General features: G+C 37.2%; 1 protein-coding gene across 1 annotated transcript in view; it reads right to left on the bottom strand.

The window, feature by feature from the left end:
* Positions 1-396: 396 nt before the first annotated feature.
* GABBR2 (gamma-aminobutyric acid type B receptor subunit 2) overlaps positions 397-18,403 on the bottom strand; it is a 780,512-nt gene continuing 762,505 nt past the window's right edge. Inside the window, exons 16-19 of the mRNA XM_012542879.3 lie at positions 9,295-9,477; positions 8,253-8,382; positions 5,674-5,791; positions 397-1,785 (exon numbers count right to left, since the gene is read on the bottom strand). Coding sequence (XP_012398333.2) covers positions 1,620-1,785; positions 5,674-5,791; positions 8,253-8,382; positions 9,295-9,477 — 597 coding nt within the window. The 3' untranslated portion in view covers positions 397-1,619. The remainder of the gene's footprint in view (positions 1,786-5,673; positions 5,792-8,252; positions 8,383-9,294; positions 9,478-18,403) is intronic.

Here is an 18,403-nt window from a genome sequence, read left to right as displayed (position 1 = left end):
GCCCTTGGACCCTGTGCCTTGAGAGAGGTTAAAGTGCTCAGTCTTTCTTCCTTCCTTCCTTCCTTTCTTTCTTTCTTTCTTTCTTTCTTTCTTTCTTTCTTTCTTTCTTTCTTTCTTTCTTTCTTTCTTTCTTTCTTTCTTTGTTTCTTTCTTCTCTTTCTTCTCTTTCTTTCTTTCTCTCTCTTTCTCTCTGTATTTCTTTCTTTCTTTTCCTTTCTCTCTTCCTTTCTCCCTCCCTCCCTCCCTTCTTCCCTTCCTTCCTTTTTTCCTTCCTTCCTTTTTTTTCTTCCTTCCTTCCTTCCTTCCTTCCTTCCTTCCTTCCTTCCTTCCTTCCTTCCTTCCTTCCTTCCTTCCTTCCTTCTTCTTTCCTTCCTTCCTTCTTTCCTTCCTTCCTTCCTTCCTTCCTTCCTTCCTTCCTTCCTTCCTTCCTTCCTTCCTTCCTTTTTAAAATTTTTTTTCTGATCAGAACAGACATTCTAATGGTAAGCTTGGCATTTAGCCCAGGGTTACCAGGTTATACTGATAGGAACATAAGTGCATGGCCAATGCAGTGAATGACAGACTCTCGGTGAAAGTAGCAGAATTTACCTGCAAGGTGGTTGTGTGCCCCAGATCCCCAGAGTGATGTGAAATTAGGTGTCATTGTGCTAAGATGTGGCATCTATCAAACAGTAACAAATGTGTCATTAAGTAGCATTGTCTTTGTCACCCAAGGTCCCCCAGCTTTTTGACTGATGGGCCCTCAGCACCCTTTTTTGCTACTTTTGTATACCCAGATGGGTTTTTGCTTATTTATTTATTTATTTTTAATATAATTTTTTCCCCCTTGAATAGATGCAGACCTTTTGTCAAAATGAAGTCCCAAATAGTAGCAGTGGGACCTGGCCATTGCTACATGTCCCCCCTCTGAGGTCCAACCAGCAAAGAGCCTAGGCTGAAAGGGGAGCTGGTGATGGATGGGCCACTCAGGGCTGAGGGCAGCTCTGCTTTTCCCTGGAAGATCTGATTTCAGTGACAAGGTACCCCGAACAATGAACAATGATGAGTCGCGAGACCATTTTCCTCAGAGCCTGGGATTCCTGTCAACTGAAACCATCCTCAACTGACCAGAAGCAGAATAGTTTCAACAGTTTGATACTGCTCTTGTCAAAGGCAGTGTCTGAAGTTCAATAAATATCGGATAGATATTTTTTTTTTAATCTTCTTTTCCTTATCATGGGTTGGGCAGATGCTTCCACCTGTTTAGCAGCCTTGAAATGCTCAGTGACTTTAAAGGAGTTTTTCTATTGTCCCTATTCTAGCAGATATATTTCATTTTTTGTTTTTTGTTTGTTTTTGCAAGTTCAAATTTCCCAGCTCTTTGTTGGTGGAAATTTGGGAAGAGATAATTTCCATTGATCTTCGTTGTGAAGAAATAAAAATTCCATGCCTAAGGCTACAGGGCAGACTCAAAGCAGCTTCATCTCCCCTCCACCTGAGTTACGCATGAGGGCAGCCTCAGTATCCAGCTTCTCCGGGGTAAGAGCTGATAGTCTCCTCTGAGCAGACTTCTGTGTTTCATGTGTCATCTGGTCCTTGAGTCATTAACCCACAGTTTAGGAAGCACTGATTTTCCACACTTACAGGCCCGAGACCATGACTCGGAACGGTGGCTGCACGTGTCTGTGCCGAGGACTGGCTGTGGGGCTTACACAGGGGCTGGCACAGCTGGCATCCACGCCTCCTATTGATGGTAAATAGGCATGGTGGAGAATAGGGAGTTGTAAGGACAGCCGGCGCTGTATGCTGCGGAGAAGGGAGAAAAGAAGTCAGAGCCATTGAAAGGGGAGGCGACCCTTACCTTTACCTACTGCTACAATCACCAGGGATGTTGCCTGGTCCTAGTTCCTGGCTCCTACCTGCTCATTCTGGTCTGCTGCCATCCATTGGTATTGCTTAAATCAGGAGCTTTAGACAGCAGGCCTCTCACTTGGGATCCAAAACCTGTTGCACCATGGATGTGCACTGTTCCTCAAATAGGTGGGATATTGTTACTTGCCCCCTAAGACTAGATGATACCGGTGTTCTGCTTAAACCTTTCTTTACATTGGAGCCCTAGAACATTTTCTCACTGTTGAATGTGTTGGGCTAGTCATAACTTCTTGATCTCAGTTTCCACATCTGTAAAATGGACGAGTTGGAGTAGATGACCTTTAAACAGAGATGTGCTGGTAAATATGCTATGTGCACAGGACACAGTATTTAGTTGGCATTCTGGATATTTTCTCCTTTACTGACAGATCTCAATAATTGACAGAACAATACATCCAGCCCTGAATACTGGCTTTTGCAGACTTCTAAGTATAAATCCTCATCCTCAAAATTGAACAGTTAGTTCACCTGAACTACACTCCTATCTCTAAGGTCACTTCCAGTTATGCCCTGTTCTATGATCTTATGCTTCCTTGTGAATAATGACTCACCTGTAAGGAACACAGTACAAATATTATTTTCTCTTCTTACAGATAAGTAAACAATGATTCAGAGAGTTAGAATGACATTAGAATGGCACACCTATGATTATACAGAGTGTAAATGTCAAGAGTAGGGATCGTTCTCATACCACCAGATCCAGTGCTCTTTAAACTGTACCATGCTTTTTTATTGTTGTGAGTCATGTTCAACTCTTCATGATCCCATTTGGGGTTTTCTTGGCAAAGCTACTGGAGTGATTTTCTATTTCCTTCTCTAGTCCATTTTACAGATGAGGAGATTGAGGCAAACACCGCTAAGTGACTTGCCCAGGCACACAGTTAGTAAGTATCTAAAGTCGCCATTGAAGTCAGGAATGTGAAACTTTCTGATTTCAGAGCTGACTCTAGCCCTTATGCACCAGAGTCCCGCCAAGTGTTCTATACCCCACTGTCTCTCCATGTAGCCTTCTCTGTCCTCATTCTTTTTTCCTGAATCCTTACATACCCATTCTGACTTGCTCACTGACAGCCTGTTTCCTGCACGATCCATAAGTCTGCCCCGAGGTTATTGAGTGTCACAACAATCCTTTGGCTCTACTGTGCCCAGAGATCTACTGCACTAAGCTCCCCTTGTAGTCTTGGATGACTCTGCTTTATGGCTGCCTGTGACTCAGCTGTGACACCCATGACATATATTGTATATGATGCATAAATGTACATAAGCATAAATACACACATACACAATGTATCCAAGCATACACACATGTATACATAGAGATATAATATATGTGGGTGTATACATGTGTGTGTATGTGTATGTATATATATATATATATATATGCATGGGTATGTGAGTATGTACATACATGCAGGCATATATATGCACACATAGATAAATACACATACATGCAAAACACATGCACACACACATTTACAATATAGATACACAATACATTCATACAATGCTATTAAGCACATACATGCATATACATACAATATACATGTGGGCACATATGTATTAAATACAGTGCATACATAGAAACACATACATGTAAATATACACACAACACAGTACACATGTATACACACAAACATGAATGCAATACATATATTCACATACAGGATTGTATAGATACATGACATACAATACACCTTTACATAATATATATATATTTGTGTATATTGTGTATACATACATATATGTGCATATTTATATACAATACACACACACACACACACACACACACACACGACTGACACTATGTCTCCCTAACTCACCTAAGCTAGAAGGGTATCAGCCTATGGTCAGTATAGAAATTTTAATTTGCTTTGGGCTGGTTCATCCCTCCTTAAGCAAACTGGCATTTTTGTGCTCCAAGGTGAGTGCTGGATTTCCTGAGAACACCTGCTTTAGCTCTACTACCTCCAAACTCAAGGAATCCCCCAGCCTCGGCTTTCCCTAGTAGTATGGATCTCAAGTTTGCATCACCATGCTCAGTCCTTCATATTTAGTAAAGATTTAGGATTACTGATATCAACATCTGATCCCCAGCATTTATTTATTTATTTATTTATTTTTTAGGTAAACAGAGGTTAAGTGTCTTGTCCAGCGTCACATAGTAAGTATCTGAAGCTGTATTTGAACCCAGAGCTTCCTGACTCCAGGGCTGGTACTGAACCACTCAGCTGCCTCACATTCCTGGCATTTAATAGGATCTAATAGTATAGTGACAACAGTGTTGGTCTTAGAGTGAGGGGACTTTGGTTTGAATCCAGGCTCCAACACTGACTAGGTGGGTGACCTTGCACAAGTTATCCTACCAATTTTTGCCTCAATTTTCTAATCTAAAAATGAGATTAAGAACATTTGTATTGACTCCTAGAGTGACTGTGATCAAAATACTTTGTAACCTTAAATTGCTACAGAAAGGTGGGATTTAAGTTTGAAAAAAATCACATCACTATGAGCACAGGGAGACTCATGCATCTCTGCTCCTATTTTTCTCTCTGCCTGGAACATATTCCTCATCCCATTTGCTTATCTGGCTTCATTGTGTCCACATGCTGCTTGTGCCCTGCCTCTTATATCTCCATCCATCCATTCATCTATCTATCTATCTATCCATCTATCTATCTATCTGTCTATTCATTTACCCATCCATCCGTCATCCGTCTGTCTGTCCATCTGTCTATCGTTTATCTAGTACTGGATCTCTTGGGTATCTAGTACAGTGGATTGTGTGCTGGAGTCAGGAAAACTCATCTTACTGAGTCTTAATCTGGCCTCAAATACTTACAAGCTGTGTGACCCTGGGTGAGTCACTTAATTCTGTTTACCTTGATTTCTCATCTGTTAAATGACCTGGAGAAGGAAATGACAAGCCACTCCAGTGTCTTTGCCAAGAAAACTCCAAATGAGTTTATAGTCAGACATAATTAAAATGATGGGACAACAAAAACAACAACAACAAAAATTGGATCTCTGTCAGGAAATTCCCTCTGTTAATACATATGGCAATTTCTCTTCATCCTGGACTTTTAGAAAATCTCTTGGATACATCAAAAGTTTCAGTGTCTTGCCTGGTGTTATATAGCTAGTATATGTAAAAGGTTGGACCTGACTTCAGGGCTTCCAAGTAGTTCTATGCACTATGTCATTCACCATCTTTCATTATATTCTAATGAATGCCTTTATATTTAAGTTTCCCAAAAGAGGCAGTGTTAGTCAGACCTAAGTTCAGTTTATGCCTTTGACACTAATTGAGACAAGTTCTTTAGCCTCTTAGTACCTCAGTCAACTCTCTGAGATTATAAATGGCAGAACAGCTATAAATCTGTAGCCAGAAAGGGAGCTCCCTATACTAATGAACTCACAGATCAAAGAACTTCTATTTGTTCTGACTCTTTCATCAGGAGGAAGAGAAGAAGGTACAGAGAGAAAATGAGGAACTGGATTTGCTGGGTACATGTCAGTCAGCCAGCAAAAAAAGCATTTTTAAAGGATTTACTATGTGCATATATTTCAAAGGTCATGATAAATGGAAAATTAACTTTGAATAGAGTTGTATAAATTAGTTCTGTCCTGGTGCTGAGCAACAGGGAACTGTCAATCCCTATGTAACAGGGGCTGCCACTCATTTCCATCATGTCTTGGAGTCTTGGAATACAGAGGTCTGCCTGCTCCTTTTGCATCTCTAGCTTTTAATTGGACACTACTTACTGTTCTGGGGAATTGATGTCTTCTCTAGGATCTTGGCTTGATCGTGAGGGCTCTGTTGTGTTCCACTGTAACTGGGTATTTTGATCGAGGTGATTTTTTAAGATAGCTTTTTCACCATCTGAGTAAAAAATAAACAAAATATTCAACTTTCTTTTTTGTACGCAGAATACATCTTTAAAAACAGGTATATAAAAGAACTAGAAATTGAATGTATGTACATCAGTTGGGGAATGGCTGAATAAGTTATGATATATGAAGGTAATGGAATATTATTGTCCTATAAGAGATTGATAAGCAGGCTGATTTCAGAAAAGCCTGGAAAGACCCACATAAACTGATGCTGAGTGAAGTGAGCAGAATTGAGACAACATTGAATATAGTAACAACGAAATTATGTGATTATCAACTATACTGGACTTGACTCTTCTCAATAATGTGGTGATTCAAGGAAATTTCAATGGACTTGGGATGGAAAATGCCAATCATATCCAGAGAGAGAGAGAGAGAGAGAGAGAGAGAGAGAGAGAGAGAGAGAGCGCTATGGAGATTGAATGTGGATTGAAGCTTAATATTTCCCCTTTTTTGTTTGTTTTCTTTCTCATGTTTTTTCCCCCTTTTGGCTTGATTTTTCTTGTATAACATGATAAATAAGAAAATATGTTTAGAAAGATTACATATATTCACCCTATATCAGATTGCTTACTGACTTGGGGTGGAGAGAGGCAAAGGATGGAGGGAAAAATTAGTACACAAGTGAATGTTGAAAACTATCTTTACATGTATTTAGGAAAATAAAATTATTGGAAAAAATCAGGTGCATGCATCTTTAAAATGAAATAGTCATTAGTGTGCCATGTTGGTTGGAAGATAGGTTTCTTTTCCCCAATTCTGCCTTGTGGCTGTTATATAGAAAGTCAATCTTGATATTAGGAAAACCTGGATTCCTACCCAATCTCTGACAATGGATGGCTATGTGACCATGGGCAAGCCACTTAACCTTTTGGTGCAAAGTTTTAAGACTGTAAGTTATAGAGAATCATCATCATCATCATCACTGGCATTTATATAATCCTTTAAGGTTTGCAAAATATTTCATATTTGTTGTTGTTAGTTAATTTGGGATTTTGTTGACAAATATAATTGAGTGGTTGTCATTTCCTTTTCCATCTCATTTTATAGATGAAAAAATTGAGGAAAACAGAATTAAGTGACTTGCCCAGAATCACACAGCCAGTAAATGTCTGAGGCCAAATTTGAATTCAAGTCTTCCTGATTCCAGGCCCAGTGCTTTGTTTACTGTATCACCAAGCTTTTACAGATTTACAGATGAGGAAACTGAGGCACACAAAGATTAAGTGACTTGCCTAAAGAAGGTGCCAAATTGCATTATAAGAATGAATTTCCTTTTCTGGGCATTCCCAGACCAATAAAATTACAAATTCAAGGGCCTATCTTCTCTAAAACCTGTATGGCTGATACTTGGAGTTATTTTTTTTTTTAGTATAAATCATGTTTTCCTGTTAGAAAATTCTCATTGTTGAAGATCAGCCTATATTAGGCTTATTTTTTATTCTGACCAATATGCCATTCTTCATGATTTTGCAAATATTTTTCATCAGTGGAGAATTCTCTCTCTCTCTTTCTCTCTCTCTCTCTCTGTATGTGTATGTGTATGTTTTAGAGAGAGAGGAAGGGAGGGAGGAAGTAAAAGAAGGAAGAAGAAGAGAGAGGAAAAAAAGAGAGATTGAGAGAAAGCGAGAAGGGGAGAGTAAGAGAAAAAAAAGAGAGAAAGAGGTCTTCTGCCTCTGCTTTCTCAGTGAACTTGTCTATTGAATACTCAGGCTGAATGGTTCACCCCAAGTCTGGGTTGGAGAAGAAATGGAAGTTCCAAATATTATATCCCTTGTGGGATCTCCTTTCTTTCTTTCTTGATCTCCAAGATTCAAGGAAAAATGTAATCTAGCAAATTTAAGAATTGAAAGCTAGAACTAATATGGTCTATATTAATACCAAGATTAAAACAATGTATAGAGACAATTAAATATTATGAATTGTCAATCTTGCTATTCCAGAGAAAAACATAAAATATTTAGCTTAGACAGAAATGAAAATGAAATGTATCTTTAGGAAGCACAACCATAAGTTTTGAAGGTTTTGTGTACATTTCATCAGTCTAAAGTTGTAGCCTCTGTTGATAAAGGTACCTGAAAGAGAGAACCCTGAACTAAACTTGCATGGTGTCCATGGGGTTTTGTTTCAGGTATTGATGTGTGATCTGAGCTTCCTAGAGAGAGGAAGAATATGCTTCCAGGCTTTTCTGCACATGATGACTATTATTGCCCTGCAAGCCTGTACTCATAGCTTTATAGGTGCCTCTTTGGGACAGACCATTCCCTGCAGAAGAGTATCTGTCCCTCTCCCCAGTGGACTGTTCTTTACATTTTCACAGAGTTCCTTATCCTGTCTTGCCTGAAAGTGTAGTTTATCTGGGTAAAGCTTGGAGAACTCAGAGATGGATCTGGGAAAAAATAGCAACATTCTTATTCTACTATGTGCTGAACAGACAGCTCCTGCCTTACCAGTGCTTTCCGTGAAGTTCCTTATATTGAGGATGTCATTGAGTTCTTGATAGTGGTTTTGCTTAATGTATGTTGTCTTCTCTGGTGTGTCTTGTAGCTGCATAGTGACTTCTTCTAAATCTTTGTCCAGCTGAAAAGTAAAAGCAGCACATCCAAGCCAACAGACAGGGTTACTCATGGTTGAACAAAGTTCTCTGCTGTATACAATAAAGTAAACTACTTAGCTACTTATCTAGAAACAATGTAGCTCCCAATAGAGTTGTTTGCTCTTAAGAAGAACTGGATTTACAATTAGGGGACCTGAATTCAAATCCCATTTATCAATTGTGTGACATTGGACAAATTCTCCTCTATAAAAACCAAATGGCTGAATTAGACAAGAGCTCTCAATTATGTAGCCTAGACTAAAATGTAATTGGGAAATGTTTTATAAAATTAAAAAAATATAATAAATCATAGGTAATATTATCCATTGGTGGCTTACAGGGATTCTTATGTACAAATTACTGTTCCCTATTTTTATTTATTTTTGATAGCACTAACCTAGATTTTTTTGTAAGATCTTTTTTTTTTTTTTGTAAGATCTTTTTTTTTTTTGTAAGATTTTTTGTAAGATCTTTCCTACTCTAAAACTAAAAAAAAAAAAAAATAGTTTTACTCATTGCATGATGACAGTGGAGTGGCGATTCCCTGTTTTATATGGAAACTCTGCTCCTGATAGGGAGTCAGACTTTCTCTGATACTAAGAGATATCCTGAAATGGAATGGGAGGATTTAGGGAAGAAGAGAAATGAGACATTGGGAGTGTTCTAAGAGAGATCTGGTGACATATTTCTCTTCTCTCATCAAGAATACTAGAAAAGGAAGTATTGTATTAAATGGAGATAGGACTGGATGATCTTCCTTTCAGTTTTAAGATTCTGGGACCTAAATCAGATCAAATATACAGTATCTTTCTGCAATGTCAAATGCCAGAAGGATGAGGGTCAGGTCCTAAAGCTCTCCCTATTCCCACTGCACTGCTAGATACCCAAAGTAATACCTCTGTGATTTTCATTCTCAGGCGATGATTTTCAGATTGTAGCCCTTCTAGTCGAGATGTACTGGCCTGGTTCACACTGGTGACTGATGTGGATGTTTTGGAATCTTCTTTCTTTTGATTTTGAGTGAACTGGAACCGTCTATTCTGTGTTGCTGCATCTGGGTTGGTCCTCAATGTGATGAGCTGAAAAGTGGATAACAGCGATGAAAAGAGACCTCAGAAAGATTGTTTTTATGCTCTACTCCTCAAATCTTCATATTCAATTCCACGAAAGTTTCACCAGAAAAGTAACCAAGAAATTGGGGAACTTTTGGACATAATGGAAAGAGCGCCAGAGCTACAAAATGTAATGCATCTGTTATAATTTTTGTGGTTATTATCCAAATTATCGAAATAAATTATTTATCCAAACAAAGAAGATCACTATATTTAACAAATATATTGCTTTAAACCCTCTGGAATTTGATCACTATGTTTTTCAGGAACTCTCAGCAGACTTCAGGTAAACAGAGCAAAACTTTGTCAAGCTCTTAAAAATTCATTTATAGCCAGTAACAATTTGTTGTTCGATCACTGTGTTCCTTAGAGAGTAAGAGTGGAAATAGAAGTAATCTTTGCCCAAGGAGTTCATAATCTAATAGGATGGTAGAAAATATAGGAGTGTATATAGCTCTTTCATGAAAGAAATATAAACAATACCCATTTATGGTTGTTTAGGGAGGTACTGAGTGTCAAGTGCCTTTTGAAGTAGAAAATGACCACACTGGAGGCCAGTGAAGTATGTACAGGAAGGTTTCATTGCAGGAGCTGAGCCTTGGAAAGAATGATAAAGGATAATATTGAGGTTTAGCTCTTTTTTTATAGAAAGTCCCTGATCCAATTCCTAGGTATATATTTCCCCACACTTCATTAGAGGTCAAACATAGACATTTCCCATAAATTCTTATGATTCTTATAATTCCATTCTTATGTGGTCTTCTTAAAATATCCTTTTTCTATAAAGCTAGAAACATTTTTCTTTCAAAGACTCAACAACACTTAACATTTATTAAACTTCTACTATGTACAGGGCATTATGCTAAAATCTAGGAATATTCAAAAGAATAACAATTCCCAACCTTAAAGAATTTACTTCCTTCTTAGAGATATAGCATGTACAAAAAAAGTAAATAAATTTTAATAGAATGTAAACCCCAGTAAGAGCAGGGCCTATTTTGTTTCTATTTTTGAATCCCCACAGCCCAGGAGTGTGTTAAGTCAACTAACATTTATTAAGTGCATATTATTTAAGTGCTCAGTGTGGGAGAGGGTGGAATACAAAGAAAGGCAAAATACAGTTCCAGCCCTCAAAGAGTTCACAGTTTAAAGTTCTGACACATTAATTGATGTTTATTGGTTGGTTGAAAAATATAAGGTGATTTGAGGAGGGAGAGAGCATTAACAATTGGGAAAAGGTATGAGAAGGGCTTTGTGTAGGTTGGGGCATCTATGCTGGCCTTAAAGAAAGCCAAGCATTTCAAGTTTGGGTGTTTCAGAAGCCTATGACTCATATAGGTACAGAGCTCAGGAAGGAGTTGGAGTAAAATTGTAGGAGTTGATTGAATGACTAAAAAAGAGGGTGTAGAAAGATAAGAGAGCCCAGTACAGAAACTCAGGGGAGGGACACTTATAGTCTGAGTTTTCCCTCAGATGTTAGAGCTCTCTTCAAATGTGCATTTATTTTATATTTACTTTTCTACATTTATATTTCTTCCCTCTATTTTCCTTTTGTTTTATAGTAAAATCTAAATTTAGTGGATGAAGAATGGGAACAGTGCCAAATAAGGTGGTATTCAATTAAATACAGAACTATCTTATGTAGTAAGGAATCCTCCAAAAAAAGTTAACAATGTTTGAAAACAGGTTGAAAGAAAAGATTAGTCATTTGTTTAATATTTGTAATTAAGGATAGCAATTCAAAATGCTATAACATGATTTATATTAGCATATGTACTTCTAAAAAATTCAATAAACTTTCACATTTTAAGGGGACTATGGTATTCATTATTAAAAAGAATTCTCATGATAAATTATTTAATTGTTAAACATTTTATATAGTAAAGAATTGGTTCCTGATTTGCAAAATCCAAACACTTCATACTTATGTTAGCTTTCCTAACCCTTCCATGTAACCTAGGAATGATTCCTAGCCCTCTAATAGGCCACAGATATCTAAGTCATCTTCACCACTTTCTGGACAACTTCCCTTCTCCCAATACATTCTCCTCCCTCCTCTATACTGTTATATATCATTCTGGTGTTTTATTGATTAAACCTTCCCAGCCCCTCTTCCTCTCCTAACTCTGGGGGATCAGTCCTCCTGCTTTATTCCCACTAATGTTAGCTAATTTAGCCACATAATGCTCACACTAGTGACTATTGCACAAATTTTGCCTTGCATTCATAGCATGTAAGAGAAAGTCTTTATTGACTTGAGTCATTTTAAAAGTAGTCCCTCCTGCTTAGAGAGTAGGTAGGAGGCACAGTGGATAGAAAACTGGGCCTGGAGTCAGGAAGACTCCAAATCAATTCATCCTGTTTTTCTCAGTTTCCTTATCTGTAGAGCTGGAAAAGAAAATGGCAAACCACTCTAGTACCTCTGCCAAGAAAACCCTAAATGACTCAAAAACAACAATACACTACAAAAGATAGATATTAAAAGCAAAGTTTGAAAAAATTTGATTTTAGAGCTATTAGGGAGTCACTGAAATTTACTGGATAGGAGTGACATGGTCTCTGGTAGAATATAAGTTCATTGAAGGCAGGGCCTATTTCCTTTTTGCACAGTTTGATTTTCTAGAAGGTGCTTAATAAATGCTTGTAGAATGTATAACCTGTTATCAAAATGCTTATCTTCTTAATGAGGGGAGGGAGAGAGAGAATTAGGAATTCAAAATTTTAAAAAATGAATGTTAAAAATCACTTTTATATCTAATTAGGTAACAAATAAAAATTAAATAAATATATTTAAAAGCAAAAAAAATGCTTGTGGAATTGAATTGAGAAACAAAAAGACAGAAGAGAGGTTTAGTAGATCTAAAAATGAGAGCTAGTAGAGGTAAATTATTACTGTCAAACTACTACTATTACTAGCTGGCATTTACATAAGTACTTTAAAGTTAGCAAAGTGCTTTCTGAATATTATTTCATTTCATCCTCACAATAACAATGGGAACTAGGCACTATTATTAACCTTATTTTGTTGTTGTTGTTTGTCCTTTGTTCTAGAAGAGGACCATGACATCAGAGAGGTGATGCCATGACATGCAAGTGAATTGGTTTTAAGTGAGGGAGGGCTGTGCAAGCTCACTTGCCTTACTTTCTCCTCTGGAATCATCTGGGTCCAGTGGCCAGATATAAATCAGGATGAATGAAGATGGCTTTGGATACAATGGGAAACCTAGACTTTTTAACCCAAGGCCTTTAAAAACCATTCTTTGCCTCAATTGCTACCTACCTTTTCCTGTTTTACAAATATGAAAATTGAGGCTCAGAGAGATTGAACAATGTATGCATGGTCACACAGCTGGTGTCTGAGGCATGATTCAAACTCAGGTTTCTTATTATTCTGGGCTTATGACTCTTTCTAATATACTCTGCTGCCTGCAAAGTTATGGCTCTTGACTGTTTTGTACAGGACTTTACCAGGGGAATGCTAGATGATGATAAACAAGGCAGTTAGAGAGAAAAAGTCTCTTTAATAAAGTTATAAAGAATCTTATCACTGTAGATGTTGGATATACATATTTCATAGTTAAATTCCTAATTTCAAGATCATGTCATGGGATCAATTTTAATTTGTTAAAACTCTGACCAATTACCTTCAAATGAATTTTCATTTTTCTTTAATGTTAAATAAGGCCCCACATGAAATCTTTTGTCATCATTACACACAATTACTTTGATATGAATGACCATGGCAGGAACAAAAATAATGATAAGAGAGGGGGGAAAAGCAACATTTCAGGCATGAAATGTTCAAACAGTCTGATTGCCACTTAAACTGCAATTGAATGTTATCTCTGATGAGATAATGGGGAAAAAAAAACTCTAGTCTGGGACCAATCAGCCAGTTTATTCTTCCTGACATCTTTATCCACCTTTTCTCAACTCTGCCTTCCAACAAAATAGCAGCTGGGGAAATGACTCATTGTTCATCCAATTTAATAAACATTTATTAATTGCCTGTTAAGCACCAGACAATGAGGTTCTGAACCAAAATGAGATAGTCTTTGCCCTCAAGGAGATTATATTCTACTATGGAGATCCCACAGGCCCATAGAAAAGTAAATTAATTAATTCATTCACTTCACAGATATACAAGCACTAAGTAATTAGGTGATAGAGTGGCTGAAAGCACTGGATTTGGAGTCAAGGGATCTGAGTTCAAATCTAGCCTTAGACACTTACTAGCTGTGTTACCCTGGAAAAATCATTCAATCTCTCAGTCTCAGTTTTCTTTCTCTAAAATGGGGTTAAATAAAAGCACCTATCATTCATCGTTGTGAAAATCAAATGAAACAACACAGGCAAAATGCTTGGCAAATTTAAAGGGCTATATATATGTAGTTGGTCAACAAGCGTCTGTTTAAATCTCCAGCTATTGTTTTTAAGGACTCCTAAAACCCCTTCCAACTCTAAATAGATTATCCTATGAACATTACCACTGTGGGCACAAAGGAAGGAATACAATTAATTAATAGGATATAGTATAACATTACAGTAACAGCTCATTGCTGAGTTATAAGGTTACAAAGACAAAACAAAAAGCCAGTCCCCAATTTCAAATAACTAGGTATTGTTGTGCCACAGTTCCCTTTTATTGTCCTGCCTCAGTTTCCCTAAATCGTTTTGCCTCAGTTTCCCTGAATTGTTCTGCCTCAGTTCCTTGAATTGTTCTGCCTCAATCCCCCTGGTTGCAACCCCTCTTCCTGAATATTAGGACTGAGATAATTAGGGCTGTAGGGGGTCACTTTGACATTCCAAAAGAGTCATAATACTCCAGATGTCCTATCTCAGATACCTAATTGGTATCCTCTATCTCTAAATTCAGACTTCTGGGCTCCTAACTCCTCCTAAATTATCAAGGATTTATGGTCCTCACCCCGCACTCTATCAGAACCGTACTAATGGTCCGTTCCCGCTCTCAGTGCTTATACTCTACCCCCTTGCCTTAGTCTACCCTGGTAGTTTAGAGCCACGTGTATATATCACATTTGTGGCTGAATGCTTTGAGACATCAGCCCTGGGACCAAATGGATCCTTTGGTCCTAGAAAATCTCTCCCTCTCAGAAATCCAAACAAAATATTAAAAACTCTCTAATCTCTATCTTGCCTCAGTTTCTCTGGCATTACAGTATGTACATAGAAGGTAAAATGGAAGGAGAGACTTTAGCAGTTGAGAGGACCAGGAAAGGTCTCTTGCAGCAGGTGACATTTGAACTGATCCTGAAGGAAGCCAGGGAAATTAAAGCAGAAGATGACAAGACCAAGCATCCCAGTATAAACAGCCAGTGTAAAAGCTCAAACAAAGGACTTGAGCATGATGTTCCAAAACAGAGGGAAGAAGATATAAGAAGGGTGGAAAGAAAGGGAATGAACAGTGAAGAACTTGAAATGCCAACCAGAAGACTATAAAAGACTAATCTTAGAGAGAGATAATAGGACACCCTGGAACTCATTAAGCAGGGCATGACATGGTCAAACCAAAGCTTTAAAAAGAAAAAGGTTCTGTTGGGGCAGCACAGTGGATAGGGCATGAACCCTGGAGTAGAAGGACTGAGTTCAAATTCAGCCTCAGACACTTACTAGCTGTGTGATCCTGGGACAAATCACTTAACCCCAATTGCCTAAATGAAAAATTACTTTTTAACTTAAATCAAGTCTTTTAGCCTCAGTTTCTTCAGATGTATAATGGGCTAGTAAAGTGCTATAGAAAAAAGACCTCTCTTTATTTCCAACATACAGGAACTTATATATACCCTCTCATGTAGGTAGCATCTCTCTGACTAGTCCATCTACTTGTCTCTGTCTGTCTGTCTATAACAAATAAAAATGTTTGTACAATTGTAAGAGCAAAGCAAAATACATGTCAGATGTCCTAAATGTGGATTTGGGCAACATGGTCACTATGGGTATGGTTTTGTGTGTGTGTCTTGTCTTCCACAACACTGTGGAGGACTGTGTATACAATATGTGCTCACTAATTAATAGCTGGCATTTAGATAGCACTTTAAGTTTGCCAAGCATTTTGCATGTGTTGTTTCATTTGATTTTCACAACTGTGAGTGATAGGTGCTTTTATTTAACCCCATTTTAGAGAAAGGAAACTGAGATTGAGAGATAGAATGATTTGTCCAGGGTAACACAGCTAATAAGTGTCTAAGGCTGAATTTGGGACAAGTTTGCCATAAAGTTTTGGAATTTATATATGATAATAATAAATAGCAGTTAGTTTTTTTTAGGGGACACTCAAAACTTTACTAATATGATTTTTATTATTCAGCTAGTCAATCAATCATGTCTGACTCTTAGTGACCCTGTATACTTTGTCCATGAGATTTTCTTGGCAAGGAGACTGGAATAGTTTTCCTTTTTATTTTTCAGATGAGGAACTGAGGCAAACAGAAATTAAATGACTTATCCAAGGTTATACATTTAGTAAGGGTATGAGGCTGGATTTGAACTCAGATTTTTAGACTCTAGGTCTGGAGCTCTATTCACTGCGCTACCTGTCTGCATAAATATTATTAGCTATAGACAAACCTCTTTCCTGGTGTATGTCTGATTGTTGATTGGTATCTATTATTCCCAGTAACCTTGCATAATAGATACTTGTGGAGGAGATGGATGACCACAAATACAGTGAATTTTGGGAAAACATATGATCCTCAGAAAAGGTAACCTCAGAGATCAAAAAAATAGAACAATGGTTACTGTAAATGAAGACTTTGAGCTATATTTTACTCTCTTCCTTATAAGCAACAACAGGATGAACCTGATTGATTCTGTCTTGAAGATAGCCTGTACCATTTTAGAGCTTAACACCCAATGTGGGATATTCTGCTAAGACTAACCATGGAAAAATATGTTTTCCCATGGAACAAACCTGACGTTTAGCATCTCCTGTGACCTCAAGGCTTCCACATTTTCTTAAGGAATCTTAAAAAAAACTACACAAACCCAATGTATAATCTACGAATCTAACCCTGCAGCTAGCTTAGTTTTTCTGGTTTTCCTTAGTATATTCACAAAATTTCTTTTCCGTCTGTCTACTCAGTTTTTGATCTCCAGTCTTAACAGACATGATGCTAAGTTAAGATTCTTTCAAAGGCTGAATTGCACATGTTTAAATTATATGGGATTACTTGCTGTTTAGGGGAGGGAGATGGGGGGAAGGGAGGGAGAAAAATTTGAAACACAAGATTTTGCAAGGATGAATGTTGAAAACTGTATTTGCATGTATTTTGAAAATAAAAAAGCTATTAAGATTCTCTCAAAGCTCTCAAGGAATCCCAAGTTGGGAAACTCACACAATATTTTTAATAAATGCATTCTGATGATGAATACAAAAAGACATAGGAAAACTTATGTTAATTGATGCAAAGGAAAGTGAGCAAAATGGGGAGAACAATTTATACAATGATTACAAGAATAGAAATGAGAAGAACAACAAAAGAATTGAAAGAAAGTATCAAGAACAAGGTTAGCCCAAAGAAGAGATGTGAGATTTCTCTTCTTGATCCTGAAGTCTATAAACATTGTGTATGACATTTATGAGGTGTGGTACCAGAAGTGGGGGTACCTTTTCACTTCCAGTTGAGAAGCCAAAGAATTTGCTTAATCCCAGAAGCTATGGCAAAAGAAGAGGCTTTATTATTTAAACACCAAGAGGCATTCTCTTAGGGGGCATATCTTTCTCAATAGAGAGAGATCTGCAAAGAATAATTTTCCAGACAACCTACTTTATGTGTAAATCTAGGGGAAGTTTGATAATTCTCAATTGAATGTGAAATCTTTCTTGGGATAGTGATTTCCTGACAAGATCAATAGGAGTTTGATTTGCTCTTGAATGGCACAGCTTATTGCATTCTGAGAGGATGTGAGACCATTTGGAGCTATAGATCAAAGGGGACATGGTTTCTGTGATTTTATATAATTTTACAGAGTTCACTCAGGTCATACAGAGTTCACTCATGTCAACATCATATTTTTTCCATGTGTTGATGAAGTTTGCTGAATTTTTTCCCCAATCTACTTCCTTCTTCTTTAAAAAAAATTTTTTTTTTTTAAATAAAAGATAGCTCTCAAGGAAAAGGGTAGGTTAAGGCTTAAAAGAGGAAATCTAGGCAATGTAAAAACAAAAGACATGATCAAAATTGCCTTATAATTAAATGCATAGTGAATTGTTGAACTGAATTAATAGAGTAAAATGATTTGAGTTTTAATCCTAGCTCTGGTGGTTATGAACTATATGACTATGGACAAATGACCTCATCTCTTTGAACTTCATTTTTCTAACCAATACAGGTGGTGATTATTATGAACAAAATGTTTTTAGAAATCTCAAGAGCACTACAGAGGCACAAACTGATTTTTTATTGTTAGATTACATTGTATTGTTAATTGTATTGTATTATTTTGAATAAATGCTTTGTGTTCACAGTGGTGAAGATCATAGGATAATCAATTTAGAGTTGGAAGGGGTTTTAGAAGTCCCTAAAAACAATAGCTGGAGGCCCCCTAATCCAACCTTTTTAGGCATCTGTTTTACTTATTTGTAATCAATCAATCAACAAATATTTACTACTGTACTAGCTGTACTAGATGGGCTTTAAGATTTCTTCTATTCTAGATCTATAATTTTATGTACCTCATGGAGGGCAATGAAGTAGGGAAGTGGATATAATGCTGAATCTGGAATCAGGAAGATTCATCTTCTTGAGTTTAAATATGGCCTTAGATATTCACTAGATGTGTGATCCCAGCCAAGTCACTTAACCATGTTTGCTTCAAGAAATATTGGTAAAATGGTCTGGAAAAGGAAATGGCAAATCACTCTAGTATCCAT

Source organism: Sarcophilus harrisii, chromosome 1 (genome assembly GCF_902635505.1).
Source record: "Sarcophilus harrisii chromosome 1, mSarHar1.11, whole genome shotgun sequence".
Taxonomy (NCBI): Eukaryota; Metazoa; Chordata; class Mammalia; order Dasyuromorphia; family Dasyuridae; genus Sarcophilus; species Sarcophilus harrisii.
Note: the sequence above shows the minus strand (reverse complement) of the source record. Positions and strands in the feature narration are given on the sequence as shown.